We start from the raw sequence: 27,126 nt of genomic DNA, 5'->3' as shown, positions 1-27,126 counted from the left end.
CATGCATTAATATTCAACAACTTCCACTACTATAGTGATGACCTGTTTATGGTATTTGTAACTGATTTACCAAGTAGTTAAAATTTGAATCAATGTAATTTTTTTTACCATCTCAAAAAGTCTGAGTTCACAATAGAAATGCTGTAGATGGACACTGACCAAACAGGTTTGCTAACAATTCAGCTGTAAGTTGTTCAGCATGGAAATGGCCTCTTTGGCCCATCTGGTCCCTGCTGAACAAGATTCCCATCAAAACTAGACCATTTTCCAGCATTTGGCCCATATCCCTCTTACTCTTTTCAATCTACGTACCTGCCCAGTATTGCTTAGGTGCTGTGAATGGACTTGTCTCCGCTACTTCCTCTGGCAGCTTATTCCATATGCTGACCACCCTCTTGGTGAAAATGTTGCCTCTCACCTTAACCAGTGCCCTCATCCTAACCTGCTCAACCTTTCTTCATAGCTCTGTACCTTGGTTTCCAGAAACATTCTTCTAAACCTCGTCTGCACTGCTTTCTCATTGAATAGCATAATTCCTATAACAGAGTAACCAAAACTGAACACAATATCGCAAATTCAGCCTCAAGTCTTGTACAACTGCAGCATGATATTTCAACTTGTATACTCATTGCCATTTGAATGAAGGCCAGGATTCCAAAAGCAGCCTTCATCGCCCCATTTACCTGCAGTACTACTTGAAGGGAACTGAATTCTACTTGTGCTCCTTGGTGTCTCTGTTCCACAACACTCCCAGTCTCTATGGTTCACAATTTATTGTTTTCATTGATCATTATAAATGCTGGATAATTACAATCTTCTTCAATTCGGAAAATGGAAGATTTAGTCTATATTTTTAAGCCTCATTAAAGTTAATTTACTCTTGTATACTATATGTGAAAACCTAGTATGACATGAAAACTTGGCATTTGCATGTCTAATCTAGCCATTAGTTATGTTTGACCAAGATGCAACAGCACAGTGTATTTAATTTCTGCTGCTGTTTTGTCCTAAGATATCTATAATCATGTATTTTGTTTGACCTCAAAGAAAATTTGAAATGTGTGAAGTGTAGTTCTTGATCTGATAGCTTCTGTTGGTGAATGCAAATTATTATTTTTATCCTGCCATTTGTAGTGGTAGTTTTTAGTTTAAAGTTACACTATCTTCAATGTCTGGATTCAGCTGTTCAGGAGAGAGAAAGTTAAGTTTGAAATTGAACAGAATGTGCAATCTATTATTAAAATATGTTTAGATTGTTATTCTTGTCATTTTCGCCTGCTGTCTGTTCATAAACATAAATAGAGATTCTTGCACGGTGATTCAATGACTGCTTTATTTGACATAGTTAAATGTGCACGGCTTTATTTTCACGTGGCATCAAGATAGTAATATTTTTAAGTCATAGAGCAATACTGTACGGGTACAGGCCCATCAAGCCCTTGCCAACCTTCATGCCCACGCAGCTAGTCCCAATTTCCTGTGTTCGGCCCAAATCCCTCTAAGCCACGCTCTTCCATGCACCTATCCAAGTACTACTGAAAGATACCATTGTACCTGCCTCAATCACTTCCTCTGGCAGCTCGTTCCATATCCTCACCGTCCTCTGCAGGAAAAGGTTGCCCCTCAGGTCCTTTTTTAATTCTAAACTCCTCATATCCTGGGGAAAGTACTGCTACAAATCTCTGTATCTGTACCTCTCATAATTTTAAACACTTCATAAAGGTTGCATTCATTCTTGTATATTCAGAGGAATATAAAAACCGCACCCGGCCAACTTCTTCCTGTAACTCCGGCTCTTTGGTGCTGGCAGCTTCCTTGTCAATGTATACTGCACTCACTACCTTCACCATGCCTTACCTTTAACAGGCTGACCAAAACTGTACATAGTCCTCCATGTGTGGCCTCGCCAATGAGTTGTACAACTGCAACACCATGTCCCAACTCCAGGACTCAATTTGCTGACTGTTGAAAGCCAGCATGTTCAGCACCTTTCTCACCTCTGTCTCCCCGTGAGGCTGCTTCAGCAAACTATCTACTTGTGCACCTGGGTGCCCCTGTTTCATTACACCCCCCAGTGCCTTACAGTGCATAATTTAAATCCTATGCAGTTTGACTTTTCCAAGATATATAACCATATAACAATTACAGCACGGAAACAGGCCATCTCAGCCCTCCTAGTCCATGCTGAACGCTTGCTCTCACCTAGTCCCACTGACCTGCACTCAGCCCATAACCCTCCATCCTTTCCTGTCCATATACCTATCCAATTTTACTTTAAATGACAATATTGAACCTGCCTCTACCACTTCTACTGGAAGCTCGTTCCACACAGCTACCACTCTCTGAATAAAGGAATTCCCCCTCGTGTTACCCCTAAACTTTTGCCCCTTTACTCTCAACTCATGTCCTCTTGTTTGAATCTGCCCTACTCTCAATGGAAAAAGCCTATCCACGTCAACTCTTTCTATCCCCCTCATAATTTCAAATACCTCTATCAAGTCCCCCCTCAACCTTCTATGCTCCAATGAATAAAGACCTAACTTGTTCAACCTTTCTCTGTAACTTAGGTGCTGAAACCCAGGTAACATTCTAGTAAATGTCCTCTGTACTCTATTTTGTTGACATCTTTCCTATAATTCGGCGAACAGAACTGTACACAATATGAACATCTCACATTTAGCTCTTTTGAAATCTATTTGCTAGTCATTGGCCCTCTTGCCTAAATGACCCAGAACCCCCTGTAATCTACGATAGCCTTGTGTACTATCAACAATGCCATGTAATTTCATGCCATCTACAGATCGACTGATCAAACCTCGTGCATGTGATCTAATTATTTGTGAAAATTATGAATAATAATAATGCCATCTGCTGAGGTGCAGGTCACGGGCCTGCATTCTGAGAAACAGCCTTCAACTACCACCCTCTACTCCTTACCTCCGAGCCAATTACGAATCCACCACACCAGCTCTTTGTGGATCCTACGGGACCTAGCCTTCCACGCTAGCCTATTGTAAAAACAGATATGATTCAACCACGTAGGACTATTTCACGGAAGAGGTTTACTAATCTTTGCAATAAATTTTAAATTATTTTTGTTTTTCAGGCATGAAATTCCCTTGCTCTGTGCTTGTCTGAAGCTATAATGTGCTGACCAGTCACTATGGGCAGACGATATCCAGGAGCTTATCATCGTCCAAATAGTGAATGTACGTATGGATACAGAAGTTCATTCCCTTTATTGCTATTTGCTGCAGAAATCTGGAGATAAATATTCTGATTCTACTGGAATGCGTATTATTATTTGTTTGCAATTTCTTTCAAAATATCTGAGGGTCAATAATATGATCCTAAAAGTTTTGTTGTGAATTATTTTGAAATTTGTACTGTAATTGGAGGCATTGGGAATAGATTAATTTTACTAAAAATGATCATTTGGGGAAAATTAATAATCTGTAGTTATAAAAGTTATGTTTTTAATTTTTTGTGGTTTGAAATTAGTTTAAAAATTGCATCCTATTGTTCTTTAGGATGGTGATGAATATTGGTAGCTCTGGCTGAGGTTTTTGATGTTGTGGTGTTTGCCAAGTTTGGCAATTAGCTTGCAGATGTTTCATCAGCGGTCAAGGGGACATCCTCAATGTACAGTTGTAGGTGTTTCTCTCTGGGAGTGCTCGGATTTATATAGGCTGCTGTTCACTTGTCTCAGTAGTGATTGGCTATCCCCTTCAGATGACCTTTGAATTCCATTCGTACACGTATCTTTGACTCTTAGGGGATTGTAGATGGCTTCATTTTGATATGTTTGTTTGCAGAGTTATAAGAACTGTGGTGTTCCAGTTAAAAGGAACACAAACTGTTGGTACGGAGACGTGATCCACTGTCGCTGAGCTCGGTACATGAAGACTGAGAGGGATAACTGGGACATTGTGGCGGTTCCTGTGCAAGCAGACATGAAGCAGGCACAAGAATCTTTAGAAGCGTGATTCTCTTTTGATAACTTCATAAACAAACCTATCGAAATGGATGCCATCTACAAACCCCTAAGTGCCAAAGAAATGTGTGCCAATAGAATTCAACGGTCAACCGAAGGGGATAGCCAATCAGGATCGAGACAAGTGAACAGGAGCCTATATAAATCCGAGCACTCCCAGAGAGAAACACCTACAACTGTACATTGAGGATGTCCCCTTGACCGCTGATGAAACATCTGCAAGCTAATTGCCAAACTTGGCAAACACCACAACATCAGAAACCTCAGCCAGAGCTACCAATGTTCATCACCATCCTAAAGAACAATAGGATGCAATTTTTAAACTAATTGTCAAGCTCCGTGAACACCACACCATCAAACGCATGTTAGGTTTGTTTCCTATACAGAATGCCACATAGAAATAAAATTCAGACTTGACTCAAAAATGTTAGGTTTATTTTGATCTATGGGGTGGCAAAACCAACATTCATTGCCCGTCCATATGACCTAAAGAAGGTAGTGGCCTTGAATCATACAATATGTGTTCTTTCAGCGAAAATACTCACCTGCCATTGTTGCGGAGGAGTTTCAAGCATTAATGAAGTAGCAGCGGTGCATTTTCAAGTTGGGTTGGTATATGACTTGGAGGTGGCATTTTCATGCAGCTTCTCTTCTCTTCCGTGATGGCAGACAGTGGTTTGGGAGGTACTCCTGGAAGGTATTTTGTAAATGAAGCATACAGTGCCCGTTTCGCATCTGAAAGGAGGAATGAGTGTTTACAATGTCCTGATGTGGTAGATGTCACTTGTCACATCTTAGCACCACCTGTTTGATCAATGGCCTGAAGGGCCATATTATCACTCCAAGACCCCTACATTTGTCATGCTGGACTGCAGTAATTAAAGAAGCAATTGATCGCTCATCAGAAACCCCACATTAATAGCAATAAGAGTATTGTTTACACATTCAATTCTGGGGGCATTTCAGCTACTGTCCTCATAAATGAACTAGGAGTTACTGTAAAACTTGGTAGCATATTTTGACTTGTTAACCATGTCACCCTCTCCCCTCCACCACCCCACCCCACCCCGCCACCACCTTGTGGTCCTTCTCCAATGAGAGGGTGGTCATAACTAGAATTAAATCCTGTCTAAACAAGGACCTGGACCCACTGCAATTTGCCTATCACCACAATAGGTCAACAGCGGATGCAATCTCACTGGTTCTCCACTCGCCTTGGCTCACCTGAGCAATAGTTACACCTATGTCAGGCTGCTGTTTATTGATTATTGACTACAGCTCAGCATTCAACACCGCCATCCCCTCAGTTCCAGTCAGTAATCTCCAAAACTTTGGTCTCTTTACCTCCCTTTGCAACTGGATTCTTGACTTTCTCAATGGGAAGTGTGGATCGGAAATAACGTCTCCTCCTCGCTAATTATCAACAATGACACAACTCAAGGATGCGTGCTTAGCCCACTGCTTCACTCTCTCTACACACATGAATGTGTGGCCAGGCACATCTATTGCCATCTATAAATCTGTCAGCAAAACCATTGTTGATAGAATTTTCGATGGTGATGAGGAAATGGTACAGGAGCGAGATAGGTCAGCTGGATGACTGGTGTTGTAACAACTACTTTGGACTCAGTGTCAGTAAGACCAAGGAACGCATTGTGGACTTCAGGAAGCGGAAGTTGAGGGAACACATCCAGGGAACAGAAGTGGAAAGGGTAAACAGTTTCGAGCTCCTGGCTGTTAGTGTTTCTGAGGATCTTCCCTGGGCCCAACATATTGATGCAGTTACAAAGAAGGTACTACAGTAGCTGTGGTTCATTAGGAGTTTGAGGAGACTTGGTATGTCACAAAAACAATTTTAAAAATTCCTGCAGATATACCATGGATAGCATTCTAACTGCTTACATCACCACCTGTACCACCACACATTACTCCAAATTAGTCCTCACCAAAGTCTTAAACAACTTCAACATAACTTCTAAACTCCTGTACTTAAATACTTTGTTCTTTGATGGCCAATGTGCCAAAAGCTTTCTTTATGACTCTATCTACCAGTGATACCATTTTCAATGGACTATGTACCTGTATTCCCAGATCCCTTTATTCTACCACACTCCTTAGTGCCCTACTGTACTGTGTAAGGCCTACCCTATTTGGTCCTCCCAAAGTGCAATACCTCGCACTTGTCTGTATTAAATGCCATCTGCCATTTTCAGCTAATTTCTCCAGCTGGTCCAGATCCCACCACAAGCATTAATAGTCCTCATTGCTGTTTACTACACTCCCGATCTTGGTGGCATCTGCAAAATTGCTGATCCAGTTAACCACATTATTATCCAGATCGTTGATATCAATAAGGAACAACAGTGGACCCAGTACCGATCCCTGCGACACTCCACTAGTCACAGGCCTCCAGTCAGAAAGGTAACCACGTACTGCCACTCTCTGTCTTCCCCCGCAAAGCCAATGTCTAATCCAGTTTTCTACCGCATCTCGAATGCTAAGTGACTGAACCTTCTTGACCAGCCTCCCATGCTGGACCTTGTCAAGTGCCTTGCAGATGTCCATGTGTCATCAACTTTCCTCGCAACATTCATGTTGTCTAGACTATCCCTAATCAATCCCTGTCTATCCAAATACTCGTATATCTGGTCTTCTAGAATACTTGCCAGTAACTTTCCCACTACTCATGACATGCTCACTGGGCCTATAATATCCTGGTTTATTTTCAGAGCCTTTCTTAAGCTGCAGAACAATATTAGCTATCCACCTATCCTCAGATACCTCACCTGTCGCTAAGGATGATTTAAATATCTCTGCTAGAGCCCCTGCAATTTCTGTACTTCCCTCCCACAGGGTCTGAGGGAACACCTTGTCTGGCCCTGAGGATCTGACCACTCTGATTTGCCTCAAGACTGTAAACACTTCCTCCTGTGTAATCTGTGTAGGGTTCATGACCCCACTACTGCTTTATCTCTCTTTTATAGACTTTGTATCTGTCTCTCGAGTAAGTACAGATGCAAAAGATCCATTTATAATAAAAAAAAATCTCTTTTGGCTCCACACATAGATTGCCTTTCTGATCTTCCAGAGGATCCAATTTTGTCCCTTGCAATCCTTTTACTTTGAACATATCCATAGAATCCCTTAGGATACTCCTTTACTTCATCTGCTTGAACAACCTTGTGCCTTCTTTTAGCTCTCCTGATTTCTTTCTTGTGTTCTCGTGCATTTTTATACTCCACAAGTATCTCATTTGTTCCTTCCTGCCTGCCTATACCTGCTATGCACCTCCTTTTTTTTTTCATAACAGGGCTTCAATATCTCTTGAAAACCAACGTTCACTGAATCTGTTATCCTTGCCTTTTATTCTGACAGAAACATACAAGCTTTGTACTCTCAAAATTTCACTTTTGAGGTCCTCCCATTTACCGAGTACACCTTTGCCAGAAGACAGTCTGTCTCAGTCCACCTTTGCTAGATCCTTTCTGATACCATCAAAATTGGCCTTTCTCCAATTTAGAATCTTAACCCGAGCACCAGACCTATCCTTTTCCATAATTACTTTGAAAATAATGGCATTATGATCACTAGATGCAAAGTGTTCCCCTACACAAACTTATGTGCTCTGTCTCATCCTTTAATAGGAGGTAAAGTATTGTGCACTCTCTCACTGGGACTTTTAGGTGCTGATTTAGGAACTTTTCCTGAATGCTTTTGACAAACTCTATGGCATCAAATTCTTTTATAGTATGGGAGTCCCATTCAAGATGTCGAACTCCATCTACAAGTTTTCAGATAATACTTTGGTCTGGGCCACATCGCAAATAACAATGAGTCGGAGTTCATGAAGCAGATTGAGAGCTTAGTGACATGGTGTCATGACAATGACCTTCCTCTCAATGTCATCAAAACAATGACGTCAGAAAGTGGGGGTGGGGGAGGAGGGTGGTACGCGTACTCCCATCTACATCAGCGGTGTTCAGGTTATCAGCTTGAAGTTCTTGAGTGCAGACATTATCAATAGCCTGTCCTGGTCCATTCACATTAATATAGAACAGAGGTTCTCAACCTGGGGTCCATGGACTAATGTTACTGGTCCATGGCATAAGTAAGTTTGGGAAGTCCTGATATGGCCCCATAAAGTCATGGAACATTACCGTACTGAAAGAGGACCTTCAGCTCCTTGAGGCTGTGTTGAACTATTATTCTGACTGAGTCTATTGAGCTGCACCGTAGCCTTCCATACCCCTCCCATCCATGAACCCTGTAAAAATTTCTTTTAAATATTGAAATCGAACCCCATCCACCACTTGTGCCGGCAGCTCATTCTGCAATCTCACCACACTCTGAGTGAAGAAGTTCACCATCATGTTCCCCTTAAGCATTTAACCTTTCAACCACGGCGCATGGCTTCTCGTTCTAGACTCATGGAACCTCAATGGGAAAAAGCCTGCTTGCATTTACCCTATCCATACTCATAATTTTATATACCTCTATCAAGTCTCCCCTAAATCTCTGTTAGACCTTGGGTGAGCTTGTGTTGAGATCCACATTTCACTTGAGGCTTTTCCTCCAAAAATGTACATCTTGAGCAAATTTTTGCCAGTGGCATCTGAACTTGGTGTCAGACTTGCTGTGAATCCCTTTTGGGAAGTTTCTAATTTCATTAATGCAGCTATATAAAATACAAATCATAGTGGATATTGTTTAAAGGATCTGGGGCTGCAATAGTTTAAAAAAAAGTTTATATTTTCCAACTGATCTCATGTCGTAGGATGAAACTTCCAGGCTTGGTAGCTGCTTTTTAAATAAATAAATAAATTGCAGTTTGCAAGTTTGGGATCATCAATCTTATTTGAAGTATTGTGGGCGGACTGTGTTGGTGTTGGAATGTATGGTGACATGTGTGGACTGCCCCCAGCACATCCTTGGGTGTGTTGGTTGTTAATGCAAATAACACATTTCACTGTTTCAATGTACATCTGATAAATAAGCTTGAATCCTGCAAGTAGACATGCACAAAAATGTGAAACCTTTGGCAATTAGATTGGAATGACTATGCTCATCTCTAAAGTGTATCCGGTACACTTGGTATGGTCAATAGTGATATCGCTGAATTACTGCACATTAAAGAATAAGGAACTAGACCAACCCAATTAACTTAATTGAATATTGTCCTCAATAATTTAAAGTAATTGTGCCACATAATTTTAATCCCTGATTCCAGCTCCTAACAATTTGGATGATAGCATTTAGGTTAAAGTTTCAAGTATTAAATCATAAATATTTCCTTTTAAAATTATTTCTATGCTGAATTCTTCCTTTAATTTCAGCTGTGACATTTTGAGATACTGGTGTGTTTTGGAGCAGTTGGCACACAGTGGTTTGTCCAGTGATTGACACAGCTGCTCTTCTTGCCCGAGCTCCTAGATTGGCCGTAATTAAATATTCATTTCAAGCTGCTGCCTGCACATCATTTTGCTTCTGGGAGCATGCATGCCAGGAGCTGGAAAATTTATTGCACTAGAAAAGTGAAGGTAGCTTATTTACATTTTCTGCTTCTATTCTCATCAGGGTGTAAATAAATAAACGTAATGATGTAAAACTGTTATTTTATGCCATGGGAGTGTGGTGAACCAGCATGGCAAGGGGAGCTGAATATTCCCACACCTATTTGCCGGATCTTTGGTCCTGATGCAGCTGTTTAAAGGAAAAAGTCTTTGTTACGATTGGTAACCAGGAACCCGTTGACTAACCCACCCTTTAGAGAAAATGTTTACTGAAGAGGCCAGTGGTCCTGTTTGTGGACGATGAAGGTCGACAGGGAAAAGGGAGGGACTTATTGACTGGGTGCCTGCACTTAAATATTAAATAAATGTTTCTGAGCAATGCGTGAAAGATGATAAAAGTCAGTGAATCTCTGTCAGTCCATTAGTTTATGCAGCAGATGCTCCCTTAGTTGGGCTGGAGTGAGAAAATCTGAGAGGAGAACATGGCTGTGATGATATTCCGTCTGTGGTGGCCATAATCCTCCTTGCTGTAGATGCCACAAAATTGCAGATGCCCAATTGAACTTGCTACAGGTGAGACTATTGGCACCGTAGCAACTGTGATAAATACTCTTTTGGTCTCTCTGTTAGGTTATATTTGATATTTCGCTTTAGGTTTTAAGTTGGGAAGCTTGAAAACCCAAGTCAGTGTTTTACATTAGAGTAGCTGGGTTTAGAAAAAAAATTGTACAATACCATTGGAGCAGTGTTCACAGCCATGTAAATCCAGAAAGATTAAGTGCAGAAATACTTGCCCTAGCTTTCTATCTGTAATAGTTACAACATTAATAAATGTATATTGGTTTATTTTCACTGTGTAAATTGTACACATAAAATGAAAGAAAGTCAAGGCCCAAAAATAAAGTAGGAATTATTTGTATTATGTTTTGCTGAAAGTCAATTTGCTGAATAATTGAGCGGCTGGAAAGCAGAATATCTAGCTTTTACTGAGAAGTTCATAGCTGTTCCTCTTAAACTTGTTTGAGACCAGCAACACTGCCACATCTTATTTTAGTTGTTTCCTTATTATCTTTTCTCAGTGCTTCAGGAAACATGTCCCTTTAAATAGCTGTGGTATTAATATTAACATCGGAAAAGTTCCTCATACAAGGGAGCAGTAAGAAAGAGTTTACCACGGACCTACAGTTTGCTTTTACGTTCTGGCTGTGCCGTGGAATGCACTCAGCTTTTAATGGAACTTTTAAGCAAAACAGAATAAAAACATTTATGCAGAATGAATGTAGTTTTGTTACAGGCGTGATATTTTAGCTCTAATTTGGGCACTAGCAGTCTGAGTGTTTGTAATTTAACTAACTGACTACCCTGGTTAATTACCTCTTAGAAAGACCTTGTCAGTTTTTAGTGGTGTGTTTGAAGTACTTGATGGAATGCAATGAGATACAAGGGATTTACTGTACCCTATGTTAAATGTAATTATTTCACATTTCTGTATTTGATTTGGCAGTATCAATGTATAAAATATGAAGCACAAAATAAAGCTTTCATTCAGAGCAGAGTGCCAGCTGCTTGAGAGAATCATGGTGGTCTGCTGGCTCTTTGCACTATCTCAACAGAATGTCGCTTTATTGTCTTGAGGGGATGAGGGACAATCCACCAGAAAATCCATTCTTTGTTTAAAAGGTGCAGCTTTTAAAATTGCATCCCGTTCATGTATACTGTAGATGAGTATTTTGTAACTGAAGCAAAGCTCAATCACTTTTTCAAAAAAAGTTCATCTTGATGTGTGCTACCCTTTTGGAATAGCCTCCTCTCAACGCACAGCTGCCTGAATTGTGCTGGAGCTGTGAAGATGCCAGCATGTTGAGAGTGTGGGTTGATAGCTACGAATCGTTGCGTTGGAATGGAGGTTCAGTGAGACCACACCTGAGCACTGTCACAAAGAATATTCTGGCAGTAATGGAGACGCAACAGAGATCTGTGATGGGACCGGTAAAATGTGTGGCTTGGGTAAAATAGAGAGCTTACTCCTTTAAATATTCTGCATGTTGTCATCTGCTCTCTATACACACAGCATGTAGATTTAGTTTGTTAGTGTTGAACAAGCTTGAACCTGTTTCCTGTCTGGTGGTAGGCACACAGAAAAGAAGTGCTCAGTATACTTTCTTGTAAATATTTTACTTATTAAAGTGCTTTGTTTATCTAACTTAATGGTGGTCCATGAGAGAGGGGTGACGTAAGCTGAGTTGGTAATACTAAGGCATTTGGATATTGTACTTGAATCTGAATACAGCACACCATAAAGAATCCCTCCCAACTGAGCTAATGTGGATGCACACTGAGAGACGTAAACTGTGGTAATCAAGCAAGATGCTGCACCAGGGAGCAAATAAAGGACCCAGAGCCTTTACATTTCCAGATAGGTAATGTCTGTCTAAAGTATGGAGATTTTCGAGATGAACCAGAACAGGCAAAGATTAAGATGTTATTAGAATTTATTGGACCAAAATAAAGCACCAGAAAACAATTTTGATGCTCGTTAACAGGAACTCCAGCTCCTGGTTGCAAAGAGATTAGTACAAAGCTAATGATAGGAGCAGCTGGTGTGGGAGAGGATTTAATTAGTGGAGAGCTGATTACAATGGTATTACGCAGGAATTTGGGAGTGTAAGTTGGGAGCAGTTAGTCTCAGGGAAATACACAGCAAAACTGTGGAGGTTGTTTAGGGAGCACTTGCATGGGGTATTGGATAGTTTTGAACCATTGAGTCAGGTAATGGGACCATGGTTGATAAGAGAGGTGGATAGCTGGTGCAGAGCCAACAACCTGTCTCTGAATGTGAACAAAACAAAAGAGATGGTTGCTGACTTCAGGAGGGCATGCAGCAACCACTCCCTGCTGAACATCGACGGCTCCTCGGTAGAGATCGTAAAGAGCACCAAATTTCTTGGTGTTCACCTGGCGGAGAATCTCACCTGGTCCTTCAACACCAGGTCCACAGCAAAGAAAGCCCAGCAGCGTCTCTACTTTCTGCGAAGGCTGAGGAAAGTCCATCTCCCACCCCCCCATCCTCATCATATTCTACAGGGGTTGTATTGAGAGCATCCTGAGCAGCTGCATCACTGCCCTGGTTCGGAAGTTACACCATCTCGGATCGCAAAACCCTGCAGCGGATAGTGAGGTCAGCTGAGAAGATCATCGGGGTCTCTCTTCCCACCATTACAGACATTTACACTACACGCTGCATCCGCAAAGCAAACAGCTTTATGAAGGACCCCACGCGCCCCTCACACAAACTCTTCTCCCTCCTGCCATCTAGGAAGAGGCACTGAAGCATTCAGGCTTTCACAACCGGACTATGTAACAGTTTCTTCCCCAAGTCATCAGACTCCTCAATACCCAGAGCCTGGACTGACACCAACTTTCTGCTCTCTGCTGTGCCTATTGTCTTGTTTATTATTTATTGTAAAGCCTGAATTGTTTTGTGCACTTTATGCAGTCCTGGGTAGGTCTGTAGTCTAGTGTAGTTTTTTCTCTGTTTTTACGTAAAACAGTGTAGTTTTTGTATTGTTTCATGTAGCATCATGGTCCTTAAAAACATTGTCTTGTTTTTACTGTGTACTGTACCAGCAGTTATGGTCGAAATGACAATAAAAAGTGACTTGACTTGAGATTTAGTCAAGAGAAAGAAGGAAGCAAGAATCATTCAGGGCTCTTGAGAGTTATAAGGTAGCCAGGGAGGAATTTAAGAAGAAATTATGAGAGCTAGAAAAAGACATGAGAAGCCCTTGATGATTAGGATTAAGGAAAATCACAAGCTGTTCCACACAGATGTGAACAACAGGAGGATGACTAGAGTGAGGGTTGGACTGATGGGAGATAAATGAGTGGATGCGTGTCTGGAGTTGGAGGAGGTGGTGAATACCTCCCTTAGTGAATAATTTGCTTCAGTGTTCATCAATGAGAGGGTCCTTGGTGAAGGTGAGCTTGGTATCGAGCGGGCTAGTGTGCATGTCAAGGTTAAGAAAAAGGCAATTTTGGAGCTTTTGGAAAACATTAATACAGTTAAAACCCTGATGCTTTATGTGCTATACTACGGGAAGTGAGGGTAAAGATTGCTAGGGTGTTGATGATGACATTTATGTCCTCTCCTGCTGAAAAAGGCAAGGGAGATTAGTGGGGTGCTGACAGAATTTTAAATCTTAGCTGGCTAAGGGTAAGGTGCAAGGTGATTGGAGGAAGGCAAATATGATACTGTACCATTGTTCAAGAAGGGCATCAGGGATAAGTCAGGTAATTACAGACTGAATCTAAATTTGGCGGTTGGAAAGTTACTGCAAAACCTATTGGTCTTACCAACTTGATTGAATTTTTCACAGTAGTAGCATAATCTACTAAGAAAGGCAGGACTGTTGGATTTCAAGTTCTAAGTTCTAAAAGGTTAGAGCCCATGGGATTTGGGCAAGTTGTTAAATTGGATTCAAAATGGCCTTGGTAATAGGAAGCAGCTAATCACAGTAGAGGGTTGTTTTTGTGATTGGATGGCTGTGACCAGTAGTGTAGCACAGGGTGCTTTACTGTTTTATTTTATAGATTACAAATTTTGATGTGAATGTAGGTGGTATGATTAATAACTTTGCAGATAGTTGTCAACATTTAAGTGACAACAATAATGACATTAAAGATTTAGTAAGATTGCCAGGACAATGGCAGATAGTATTTTATTTTAGTTGGGGTGGTAAGTGATAAGTAACATACACAATGAATGTTAGGCTCTGAGGCAGTACTGAGGAGCAGAGACATCTCGTGAATGCAGGATTGCTGAAGATGGGGTTAAAAAAACGAGGGGTATTGGTTTTGTTAACCATGGCATAGAATGTAGGAGCTGCAAGGGAATGATAGGACTTTGCAGTCCCATGCAGTTGAAGTTACCACATTCTGGAAAGGATCATATTGTACTAGAGGGGTTACAAAGGAGACTCACCAGACCAGCATGTTTCCTAGGATAGTGCGTTTCAGCTTTGAGGATAGGTTGGGAACATTTTCCCAGAATGGAAGAAATTAAGGGGTGATCTCTTTGAAATGTAGATGATTGGTGGGCATAGAAACAATAGATGCAATAATGCTTCTCTTCCAATGTAAAGTCTTAAGGCAATGGTTTAAGGGAAGGAGAAGGAGGATTAGAGGGCTTCTGAGGTAGTGCGTAGTTGGAACTTGTCTGTAGGGATTGTTGGAAGCAGAAAAACTCACAGTATTTAGGAACTTGAATCACCAAGGCACAGAGGGCTCAAAGGAAAGTGGGATTGAGACAGATGAATACTTGATGTTGCTGAAAGACTGTTTCTGTGCACCTGCTACCACAGAGGTGCCAAAGGCCGGGTACGACTTGGAGCTGGAGATGTGGTGACGACAAAGTGTACAGTAGATGAGCACCAGATAAGATGGGAGATGGTGGTAATGCTAATAATTATAATTATGTATTATTTATAGAGCACTTCACATGCAGGCAATGTAGTTCAAAGTACATTCCAATGCAATAAAGTGCAAACATGAAAATAAAATTTTAAAAGATGCAAGATAAAACAAAGTTAAATAAATACATTTTTGAGCTGGTGTTTAAGTGTCAATTGAGTCTGCGACCCTTGTAGCTTTAGATATTGAATTTCACAGTTTGAGAGCACAGTTCGAAAAAGCTGACCTGCCAATTATCTTTTGAGGAAGATTGTTGAAATTTAGGAGACTGGTGGAAGAAGACCATGAGAACTGAAGCAGGATTGTAAAATGAAAATGATTCTGTGATGTGTTCAGGTCCCAGACCATTGATGGGACAACCTTAAGAGCACATACTTTTGCCTTGTTAGTGTTGAATGGATATGCACTGATTCCCTTTCCAGGAGAAGCCGTAAAAAAAAAATAATGCAAACAACCAATGAAAAATAATAAGCAATAAAAATCGAGAAATGAGATAAAGAGTCCTTGAAAGTGAATCTATAGGTTGCTAGAACAGTTCAGTGAGGGGGTGGGTGGTGAGTGAAGTTTCTCCCCTCAAGAGCCTGATCATTGAGGAGTATTAACTATTCCTAACTCTGAGGCTCCTGTACCACCTTCCTGATGGCAGCAGCAAGAACAGAGCATGGCCTGGGTGGGGAGGGGGAGTGTCTCCGATGATGGGTTCTGCTGTCCTGTGACAACACTCTGTCGATGTGTTCAGTGGTGGGGAGGGCTTTATCCATGAAGGACTGGGCTTTATCTACTACTATGTTTAGAGGAGTAGGGGCTGTTCAGTAAGGCTATATGGGTAGAACTTAGAAACAAAAAGGATCTAATCACTCTGGGACTGCCTTTTCAGAACCCAATAATGAATTTGAGTTAGAGGAGTAGATGTGAAGGAAGCTCAGACATTCTTGTTAGAGTAATAGGGTAGTATTAGTAGGAGATGTTTTATCTTCCCTGTTACTGACTGGGACAGTCCTAGTGCAAAAGTAATGGATGGAGTGGAATTATCCAAGGAAGCTTCTGTAATCAGTAACTAGAGGGCTCTATCAGATGGGGGGTGCAACACTGGAACTTGGGGAATAAGGTAGACAGTTGACTGAAGTGTTAGCAAGGAAGCACTCTGCAATCAGTAACCATAATTTAACTTGTTTTAAGATAGTTTTGGAGAAAGGTACAACTGGGTCTGAGGTGAAAGTCCTATTTTAGGGCCCGGCCAATTTCGCAAGCATTAGGCAGGAACTTACAGAGGTCAATTGGTTGAGACTTTTTTGTTGATAAAGTGGGAGGCTTTTAAAAGTGTGATTTCAATAGCTTGGAAACAGCATGCTCCTGTTATGAGGAATGGCAAGGCTGGCAATTTAGGGAATCTTGGTTGACAAAAGGTATTGAGGCATTGGTCAGTCTGAGTATGAACAAGTACCTGTATGCTCAGCATTATGTGGGCAGTATTCCCAAGAGAAACATTAACTATTACACAATCTCTACAAGAAAACACAATTAGAATGGAAACATTTTAGTGCAAACTGATCAAAGTGGTCAGAGTGTTGCTAAACTGTAGTGATTGAAGGGAAGTAGCTTTTCTGGAACCTGGTGGGATGGGACTTCAGTCTTCAGCACCTCCTGCCTGGTGGTAGCTGAGAAAAGAAGGCATAGCTCACATGTTGGCTTCTTGAGGAAGCACATCCTGTAAGCACCGCCAATGGCGGAGAAGGATGTGGCTCTGACGTATTGGGGCACGTCCACTACTATCTGCACCATCTTATGTTCCTGCACATTGGAATTGATGCAATCAGTCAAGCTGCTTTCAGTAGTGCGTCTGTCGAACCTGGGATCAAACAACCTTTAGCACATTTAAGAGGGAAATCGTGGGTATAAAGAAGACATGAGGTGGATTTCCAGGCAGGAAAGGTTAAGGAAAATCCCTAGATGGCTTACAGGTATGTTGAGAGTGATAGTGGCTAGGGAGAGAAGAGGTCCCTTTAAAGAATTTTATGGCTTCTACGTATGGAAGCCCGATGTTATTTATTGGAGCGTAGGAGAATGAGGGTTGGTATTACAGAAATATTTAATGTCATGAGGGATACAGGGTGAATGCACAAAAATCACTAATTTTGGTGTCATCTGCAAAACTTATTAATCATGCCTCAACATTCTCTTCCGTCATTAATATGCATTTAATAGGCAATGTCCCAGTCCCCGTAGCATACCACTGCATACAGGTCTCGAATCTACCCTCTGTCTCCTCCCACCACCATTGTTCTATTGGTCATATGCTGCCATCTATAGTGTTTCTATTGGCATTAAAATAGTCTCCAAATGTTTGGCGTGGAGGTTCAAGGCTGCAATAAGCACTGTCAGGAAATTGGTGAGATTGGGAAGGGTCCAATATTATGTTGTGTTTAAGTCCTCGACGCTATGTAAGATGAGCAGTATTTTATAGTGCTTAGAAAGGAATGAATAATTGATGTCTTTTGAGTCTGAACATCTGTTTGGGTGAGCTATAGAAGATAAAGTAGCTGGGGAGATGAAATAAAATAAAATAAACCTGTCCTTGATCTAACTAATTGTTTTTGTGAATAACTAGATTTAAATAAATCACAGGTAAAATATAATAAATTTTATGCCTTGTATTTATTACTTTGCATCTGAGATGGGAGAAAAAGATCAATTAAAACTAAATCTTAAAAGAACAATAACACGCATAAGGATCTTGTCAACACGTTATTTTAACTTTTATGGTTTTATCTCACTTTGGTCATTATTTATAATTACTGATAAATTCTGGAAGCTTAACAGCATGCTACATAGTGTGTGGTTTTATCTCAAAGTAAAAGGTATCATAATGTGACCTTTGGAAATAGCTGGTTATGATTTGTATTTCCATCTTTTCCATATGGCGGCGGCTGAGTAACGGCAGTTTGTTGTATTACATAATTTTAGTTATTGTTTTGCACTTAGAATTTAATATTTTTAAACAAGATTTTGAATTTTTCTTAAAAATGATTACAAACAATCCCTGTTAATATCAATCTTGCTGTATAATTCCTGTTTCAGTTTACTTAATGACATCCTGTGCAAATGTCCCCCAGTAATCTGGAAAACAAATAAAATTGATAGTGGCTTCCCCTGTCAAGATGCATGTAGACGAAAGTGGCAGATGACAGTGGTAAATTTATATTCTGCCACTTGTGGAGTGCTCATCCTTTAACAAAAGAGCCTTCTACCCTTCTTGCCTTTGGAGTGCCATTTCAAAGTTGAACTGGTTGTACTTTCGAACCAGTGAGGAGAGAACTCAAGGGTATTCTTAAATAGGAATATCAGTGAACATTACCTATACCTAGTTTATATTTGGGTGGTATCATAATTAAAGCTACTTTTTGCAACAGGAAATTGATATAGAAAATTATAGCATAGTGGAGACCCTTTGACCCATAATGTTGTGCTGATATTTTAACTTACTCTAAGAAAACTGAAGCTGTTTCCTCTTACATTGCCTTCCATTTTTCTATAATCCATGTGCCTATTTAATTGTGTCCTAAATGCCCCTTAACGTAGCTGATTCTGTTACCACCCTTGGCAAGGTGTTCCACACACCCACCACTCTCTGTTTAAAGACCTTAACTCTGACATCACCCCATACTTTCCTCCAATCACTGTAAAGTTATGCCCTCTTACATTAGTCATTTCTGCCCTAGGAGGAAGTTTTGGCTATCCACTCTATGTATGCCACTTTTACATCTCTTATCAAGTCACCACTCATTCTCTTTTGCTGCAAAGGGAAACACTCTAGCTCACTCATAAGACATACGCTCTAATCCAGGTGGAATCCTGGTTAATCTCTTCTACACCCTCCCTTAAGCATCTACATCTTTCCTATAATGAGGCAACTAGAAATGAATAAATCATTCTAATTCTGGTCTAACCAGGATTTTATAGAGCTGTAATTAATGATGGCCAACACACCATATGCCTTCTTAACAACCCTATCAACTTGCACGGCAACTTTGAAGGATCTACAGGCATGATCCCTTTGTTCCTCCATACTGCTAAGGATCACCTTCAAATTCAGCCTTCCAAAGTGAATCACTTCAGACTTTTCTGGGTTGAATTCTATCTGACTCTCCTCAGCCCAACATTGCATCTTGTCAGTGTCCCATTGTAGCCTATGAAAACCTTTTACACTATCCACAGCTCCACCAACCTTCATGTCATCTGCAAACTTACTCATCTACCTTTCCACTTCCATATTGTAAAAGTCGCAGAAAGCAGGGGTCCAGAAATAGATCCCTGCCGAACCCCAGTAGTCACCGACCTCCAGGCAGAATATGTTCCAGCTACAATCACCTTCTGTCTTGTATTGGCAAGCTAATTCCGAATCTGCTCAGCCAAGTTCCCTTGGATACCATGCCAGTAAGCCAACCAGGGGGATCCTTATCAAACGCCTTACTAAAATCCATATGCAACACATGCCCTGCTCTACCTTCATCAGTGTGCTTTGTCACATCCTAAATGAATTCAATTAGGCTCGTGAGGTACAATGTGCCCCTCACAAAAGCGAGGCAAAAGAAGACTGTGCTTCTCCAAGTGCTCATGAATCCTGTGTCTAAGAATCTAAGCATCTTCAATACTTTGCCCACTACTGTAGTAAGACTCGCTGGTCTATAATTCCCATGGTTCTTGATCAAAGGAATAAACACTGCCACCCTGAATCATCTGGTACTATTCATGTGGCTAGTGAGGACACAAGGGTCATCACCAAAGGCACAGCAATGTCTTTCCTTTCTTCCCGTAATAACCTGGGGTATATCCTGTCTGGTCCCGAGGACTCAGCCTAATGTTTTTGACAAGTTTCAACACATCCTCTTTCTTAGCGTCAACATATTCTAGCATATCAGAAGTATTAAGAAATTGTTATGTTGTAGCCTGCTTGTTAGATATTCTGAACAAAATGATAAATGGCATGTTCTTCTTGACTCATTTAATGTTGGGTAAGATTTTTATCCACTGTGGCAAATGATCTATGGCCTATTGAGTTCCTCCAGTATTTTGTGTGAGTTGATCTTAACAGTATCTTATATCTGCAGTTTTACATTGACTACAAAAATGAGGCTCAGAACAAGATTATTTTAAACAGAGGGAAAATACTGCTCTATCTACTTGAAGGATACTTGCAGCTAATCATTCTCATAGAACAGATACAGAAGTCATTGAGCTATAATCTCAAATATGTCTTTTGACTCCAAGGAATATTGCAGCACTATGATATTATTAGCTTCATGCGATTGTATCATCTTCACTTTACTGGCAATTAAGCAGATCCTGGGTGTTATTTGCCTGCATGTTTTATTCAATTGCCTTCACATTGGCTTTGTTTTCTCTGCATTTTAGTCTGAAACTATTCTTCCATTTGCCCTTCAAATGCAGCATTTGTTATGAATTTTAGATTATCGTTTGAACCTCCCCAAAGAAATGTCGGCTTCTGTCTTGCTATTCTGTGATTTCCATATCTCTGTAGATTTCACCTATAATTTTCTCTCAGTTTATGTACTTTTATACAAATTCAAAACAACGTATGAAGTTATAAATAGAGTGATGAGTCAAATTGAGTAAATAATGTATAGCTGGCATGCCTCAGGGTAGTTTTAAAAATTTTATGTTATTGCATGACATTAAAGTTTGCTTGGATACCACTCGCTTATTTCAGGAAACATGTCCAACATTCAAGGCCACAGACGTTATACAATGACAATGGGGGAGAATGGACGAAGAATCCTCTGTAGAATTATAGTCTGCTCTGTTCTATGTGGCCCATACACATGCAATGTTTGAATTCCTGTAAGAATGACTGTGAAGCCTTTACTAACAATGCACGAGACTTCAGATTCCACCATGGCAGATGTGGAATTTAAATTTGGTCAATAGTCAACCTGTAATTTTAAAAAAAATGCTTAGTTCAATAATAACTACTAGGAAATTAACTGATCGTCACATTAAAAAAAGGAACATTCATCTGGTTCTTTAAGGAAGGGAATCTGGAACTTCCCATGTTTTGATCAATATCTAACTCCAATCCTATAACAATCAAGAGTCAAACATGTTGCTCTCTAGAAAGGCTTGAGTTGCCAAGAGCAAAGATAGATTAACAGCTAGTGCTGCCTTTGATTGTTAGACTCTCAATCCTGCCGATTCATTTTTCTTTTGATATTCAAAGTGCTTTGTAGTACTGCAAGGAGATCCAAGCCAACATTTTCAGTTAGTTGTAGTTAAAAATATTTAAACAGCTCTACTGCAAGTAATCTTACTTTTTCTGTACATTTTCGCTTTGACTACAAACGGTATCGTGGTTACTGCGGAAAGAAGGGTGATCAATTTTGAAACCATGATGTGGCCTTAGTAGTTTAACCAATCTTTGGTAGGGTGGGGGGGGGGGTCAAAACTAATCAAATAATTAGTTTTGTTTAGTTGGCTGGGATCTTAATCTCTTCTGTTCTGTAGAATGTGCAACATCTTAATTTTCAGTTTTCTCTAAATAGTTGTAATTGTCTTAACTTATTTTCTTAAATTTACTGCATTTTGAAATAATATGCCCCTAAGTGTGAACTCCTGGCTTTTCAACTGGTGTCCTCTTCTGTATAGATCATAAAATGAACTGTATTTGTAAACCTGAAGGGGAAACTATATAATCTTAAATCTCAATCTCTCTCATTCACAAAATTGTTTGGTCAGCTTTATCTGCAAGGAACTGAGTTTTGCTTGACCCACAGTCTCAGCCAGTAGTTTGATGAGTTGATCAACTGTTTCCACATAGTGTTCTGAATCTTAGTATTCAGATTTTCTTTGTTGAGCAGTGTTGTAGTTTTCTACTTTTAGCTTTTTCTATATTTTTCTTGCCTGAATGACGGCATTGCTAAGGTACGTGCAATTGATGGTGCTGTTAACTGGATAATAAACTTTACATTTTTGGAAGCGGAGTTAAGATACAGGAGCAGCATTTGGCCCATTTGAGTTTGTTCCATTCCATCATGGCTGATGTATTATTCCTCTCAACTCCATTCTCCTGCCTTCACTGCATAACCTATGAGGCTGTGACTAATCAAGAACCTGTCAACCTCCATTTTAAATATACTCAATAACTCAAACCCTCCCAATGATCCACGGTTGTCCATTGCAATGAATTCCACAGATTCACCACTCTGGCTAAAGAAATTCCTCCTCTTCTCTGTTCTACATGGATGCCCCTATTCTGAGGCTGTATCCTCTTGTCCTAGACACCCCCATGATAGGAAACATCCTCTTCACATCCACCCTATTTAAGCCTTTAACTTAACTCCCTAAGCCAGGGGTCAGCAACCCGCGGCTCCGGAGCCGCATGCGACTCTTTCATCTCTGTGCTGCGGCTCCCCGTGGTTTGTTAGTTTTTGAAATGTAATTCGAAATTTGAAGATTATGGTGATCTTGTACAATCTAAATAAAACGTCGTGGAGACCCCATTTCCTGGCACATCCGAACCGGCTCACAATTAGCCACCGATCATGCTAAGGGAGATAGCCTACGGGGGTTTGTGAGTACGTGTCTTTTGGAGCATCCGCGCCCACGGGGACAGGTTGAGGGAGGCTTTAAAGCAAGGCTGTTTAGTTCGAATAAAGTTATCTTTGACTGCAGTGTCGTTATTTTAGCGCTGCGTGTAGCACACCGCTACAACGTGTTTTTTTATCGCTATTAATATACATCACCACTGCCAATGCCTGACACCCGCCAGTGCGCGCTTTCTTTTAATTCTTCGATCCAAGGTAGGCTACCTATGTAGTAACCTTCGACCCAACGTCTTTTTTTCGGAGTTCAAAATGTTTTTGTTGCATGCAGAAATGTAATTTCATTTTCTCTGCAGGAGTTCATCAATTTCATAAATGCAACACATTATAGTTTGTTTATGCATTGCATAAAGGCAAAAAAAATCCGTTGTATGCAGTGTTATTTCATTTTAAATGTCAAACGGGTTTTGTGGCTCCCAGTGTTTTCTTTTCTGTGGGAAATGGGTCCATATGGCTCTTTCAGTGGTAAACATTGCCGACCCCTGCCCTAAGCATTCTGGTTCATTACATAGCACCCAATCCTGAATTACCTTTCCCCTAGTGGGCTCATCCTCAAGCTGCTCTAAACAGCCACCTCATGGGCATTCTATAAACTCACTCCCTAGAATCAGAATCAAAATCAGGTTTACAATTACTGGCATGTGTTGTAAAATTTGTTAACCTAGCAGCAGCAGTTCAATGCAATACATAATTTGGAAGAAAAAAGTGAAAAGTAAATCAATTTGAGATCGTGCAAAAAAAACCCCCAAAAATAAATATATTGAAAAGTGAGGCAGTGTCCAAGGGTTCAATGTCCATTTAGGAATCGGATGGCAGAGAGGATGAAGCTGTTCCTGAATCACTGAGTGTGTGCCTTCAGGCTTCTGTACCTCCCACCTGATTGTAACAGTGAGAAAAGGGAACGCCCTGGATGCTGTGCGTCCTTAATAATGGATGCTGCCTTTCTGAGACACTGCACCTTGAGGATATCCTGCGCACTTTGTAGGCTAGTACCCAAGATGGAGCCGACTAAGTTTACGACCCTCTGCAGCTTCTTTCAGTCCTGTGCAGTAGCCCTCCCCCATAACAGACTGTGATGAATCCTGTCAGAATGCTCTCAACAGTACATCTATAGAAATTTTTGAATTTTTTTTTGACTTAACAAATCTCTTCAAACTCCTAATGAAGAAAAGTTGCTGTCTTGCCACCACCAGTACCAACCTGATTTTCTTGGTCTACCTGCATATTGAAGCCCTCATAACTATCGTACCATTACCATTTCAATATACCTTTTCTGTCTCCCATTATAATTTGTATCCCACATCCTGGCTACTGTTCAGTATGTATGTATGTAACTTCCATCAGGGTCTTCTTACCTTTGCAGTTTCTTAACTCTACTCACAAAGGTAATGCACCTTCTGATCTTAATATCACCTCTTTCTAAGTATTTGATTTAATTTTTTTTACAAATAGACACCCACCCCCTCTGCCTACCTACCTGTCCTTTTGATGCAGTGTGTATCCTTGGATGTTCAGCTCTCAAACTTTGATCTTCTTTCAGCCGTGACTCAGTGATGCCCACAACGTCATGCCTCCCAATCTGTAACTGTGCTACAGAATCATTATTCCTTATTCTGTATTCTACATGCATTCAAATATAACACCTTCAGTCCTGTATTCATCACCCTATTTTGATTTTGCTCCCACGTTACACTTCAATTCATCCCACTAACTGCAATTATGCGCTATCTTCTGCCTGTACTTCCTCACGGTCTCACTACACATTGCATCTACCTGTCTACCAACTGCCCCATTCTCAGTCCTATCACTCCAGCTCCTATCGCCTTGTCAAATTAATTTAAACCCACCCCAACAGCTTTAGCAAACTTTACTGCGAGGGTATTGGTCCCCCTTCGGTTCAGGTGTAACCATCCTTCTTTACAGGTCGTACTTTCTCCAGAAGAAATCTGAAACCTTGTCCTCACCCCAGTTCCTCAGCCATACATTCATCTATGCTGTCATCTTATTTCTGCTGTGACTTGGACGGGGCACTGGGAGTAATCCAGAGATTACTACGTTGGAGGTCTCGTTCTTCAAGCTCTCCCCTAACTCCCTATACTCACTGCACAGGACCTCCTTCCTGCTTTCTACCTTTGTCATTGGTGCCAATCTGCACCACACCCTCTGGCTGCTCAGCCTCCCTCTAGAGAATATTCTGCAGTGCACTGAAACATTCTTCGCTCCAGTACTTTGGAAGCAACACACCACCCTGGTGTCTCTTTTGCAGCTACAGAATGTCCTGTTCATCCCCCTAACTGTTGAGTCTTTTGTTGATTGATTGAGGTACAGCATGGAATTATCCTTCTGGCCTTTTGAGTCACACCACCTAGCAACCTCCCCCAATTTACTGTTGGCCTAATCACGGGACAGTTATCAATGACCAATTAACCAACCAACCAGTAGGTCTTTGGACTGTGGGAGGAAACCCTCATGGACATGGGGAGAACATACCAGCTCCTTACAGGCAGCAGTGGGAATTGAACCAGGGTTGCTGGTACTGTTGGGCATTGTGCTAGCCGCCATGCCTCAATTTCATCAATAGTGCTCTACTTAACTTTATACATCCTGCAGAGCCTCAGAGATTACCACAGTGCCTCTGGGCTGGCTGCTGCAGCATTGCCCTGATAGGTCAACCCCCCCAGCAGTATCCAAAGGGGTGTACTTGTTGATGAGGTCAGTAGCCACAGAGGAACTCCTCACTATCTGCTTACATTTTTTCCTTCTCCTGGGGGGGGGGGGTCACCCATTGAGATCTCTGGATGTGAACACCTGAGTAAAAGTCTCATCTATGAGACTTTTAGCCTCCCATATGATCTTAAAAACTTAAGCTTAAATTGAGAGCTAAAGGTGTAGCACATGTAGGTAGGATATTAGTTAACGGAGTGAAATACTCTTCCCGTGAGATGTGGAATTACAAAAATCCTGTCTCCCTAATGACTACGTCTGCAGGAAGTGCACCCAACTTCAGCTCCTAACTGACAAGGTCAAGGAAGTGAAGCTGGAGCAGGCACAAGTTCCACAATATTTGTGAAATGTGGACTGAACTAGGCGGAAACCAGACATCTGTCCTGTATTTCTGTTGGCTGTGACAAACCTCTACTAAGGTTCTCCAAATGGCAGCTGGCTCATCCGATTCACATTAAACATTGACATTTCTACTTCCTGTATTTTAAATGGGGAATAGCTGTAAAAACTGAGAAGGTCCTGAAGAAAGAAATCAAAATAATAAATTCCCATCGGGCTGCCTAACATGCTGGGGTTGAAAGTTTTCTGGATCTCCAGCAAAATATATCAAATTCTACTTTAAGTCTGCCCCATGTTCTTATCTAGTATTACAAATAAAATATATCAGATAATATGCTCACATGGTTTCACATATTTAACCACTAAACTTATTTAATACTCCACATACCAAACTGAGAGGAATTTGTGTTTGTCACATGGAGCTAATTATGTTAATTATATTCAGTTAAAGCATTGTGATTACTCTGAAGTATAATGCGTTAATCCACTCTCTGTTGGCACAGAAACAACAAGTCTTTTAAAGATTTGGAGCAATTGTTAGATTCACTATTATGAAAGTCACCCTAAATATTAGCGTTCAACACTTCAAGCTGTCAGGATCATTGGGCAGGCAGTTGCACCGAAGGTTTGCAAGTTGTAGCAAACTAGATGAAGCTTGGGTGTCAATGTAAATTTGGAAATTGTACTGCAATGAAGATTATACATAATTTGCTAAACCCTTGTGTGCTTACTTGGGTATGGAAATACAAATCTTGATGGTTTTGAAATTCTCAGAAAGTTTGCTGTCTGCATGATAAATTTGAGTTCCTCCCTTATGCTCTGAAGCTTGAGATTTAATGCTTGTTTTGCCTCCTTTTTTTTGGGTAATGTATTTGTTTAATTGAATGATCCCTTTTTCCAGATTTCATATAACCTATACAACAGTCTCCTCATTGTTGAAGCCCCGAGATCCCTGTAAGAAGTGCTCCCAGGTCAAAGTAAGATTCTTTCTTTTAAGATTTTGACTCAAGTGCTCTAGATTATTAATTCTTAGACCTACCTCTGAAAAGAAGAGTTGATGTACACTGATTGCAGCTTGTTGGAACACAGTATTTGTTCTAGGTCCAAGCAAGCGAACTTTTTCCACAATGTTATTTTTGGTAATTTCTTCGATTGCTGTTCTTTTACGTATCCTTCATACCCATGATCAGTCTCCATGCAGTTTTTATTTTTATTCTTAAACTTTATTTTCTTTTTAAGTACTGGCTTCCTCCCAGTCTGTCCATTCCAGTTGTCTATGAGCATGCATAGGTGATTTATTTCTGGTTCTTTACCAGTGTTACTATAACAGCAATAAGTAGGTGGTGACTCAACCCTTGTGGGAGTCCTGCAGTTAGCACCTTCAAACATGTAAAGCTTGAAAGGGATATGAACAAGAGGATTATGGGCACAAAGTCTGTTTGAATGCCTTGTTTTATTAGAAACGCGCAAGTGC

At 40.7% G+C, this 27,126-nt stretch overlaps 1 protein-coding gene and 1 long non-coding RNA gene across 7 annotated transcripts in view; one reads left to right on the top strand and one right to left on the bottom strand.

Annotated features, from left to right (window-relative positions):
• Window positions 1–27,126, top strand: part of apbb2b (amyloid beta (A4) precursor protein-binding, family B, member 2b) — a 265,174-nt gene that overhangs the window by 58,869 nt on the left and 179,179 nt on the right. For 4 of the 6 annotated variants that reach the window (XM_059989082.1, XM_059989079.1, XM_059989080.1 and 1 more), the window contains one exon: window positions 3,107–3,209. In XM_059989082.1, the coding sequence (XP_059845065.1) occupies window positions 3,164–3,209 (46 nt within the window). In that variant the 5' untranslated portion in view covers window positions 3,107–3,163. Of the gene's footprint in view, window positions 1–3,106; window positions 3,210–26,553; window positions 26,630–27,126 lie in introns of all 6 variants that reach the window. The other 2 variants (XM_059989083.1, XM_059989084.1) reach the window with 1 other exon arrangement.
• On the bottom strand, window positions 2,937–26,830 carry LOC132404709 (uncharacterized). Its single transcript, XR_009515650.1, has 3 exons — window positions 26,692–26,830; window positions 4,540–4,684; window positions 2,937–3,008 (listed from the first exon to the last, which is right to left on the bottom strand). It is a non-coding gene; the product is annotated as an uncharacterized LOC132404709 (long non-coding RNA).

Source organism: Hypanus sabinus, chromosome 14 (assembly GCF_030144855.1).
Source record: "Hypanus sabinus isolate sHypSab1 chromosome 14, sHypSab1.hap1, whole genome shotgun sequence".
Lineage (NCBI taxonomy): Eukaryota > Metazoa > Chordata > Chondrichthyes > Myliobatiformes > Dasyatidae > Hypanus > Hypanus sabinus.
The sequence above is the reverse complement of the archived record's forward strand: the minus strand, read 5'-3'. Positions and strand labels throughout refer to the sequence as shown.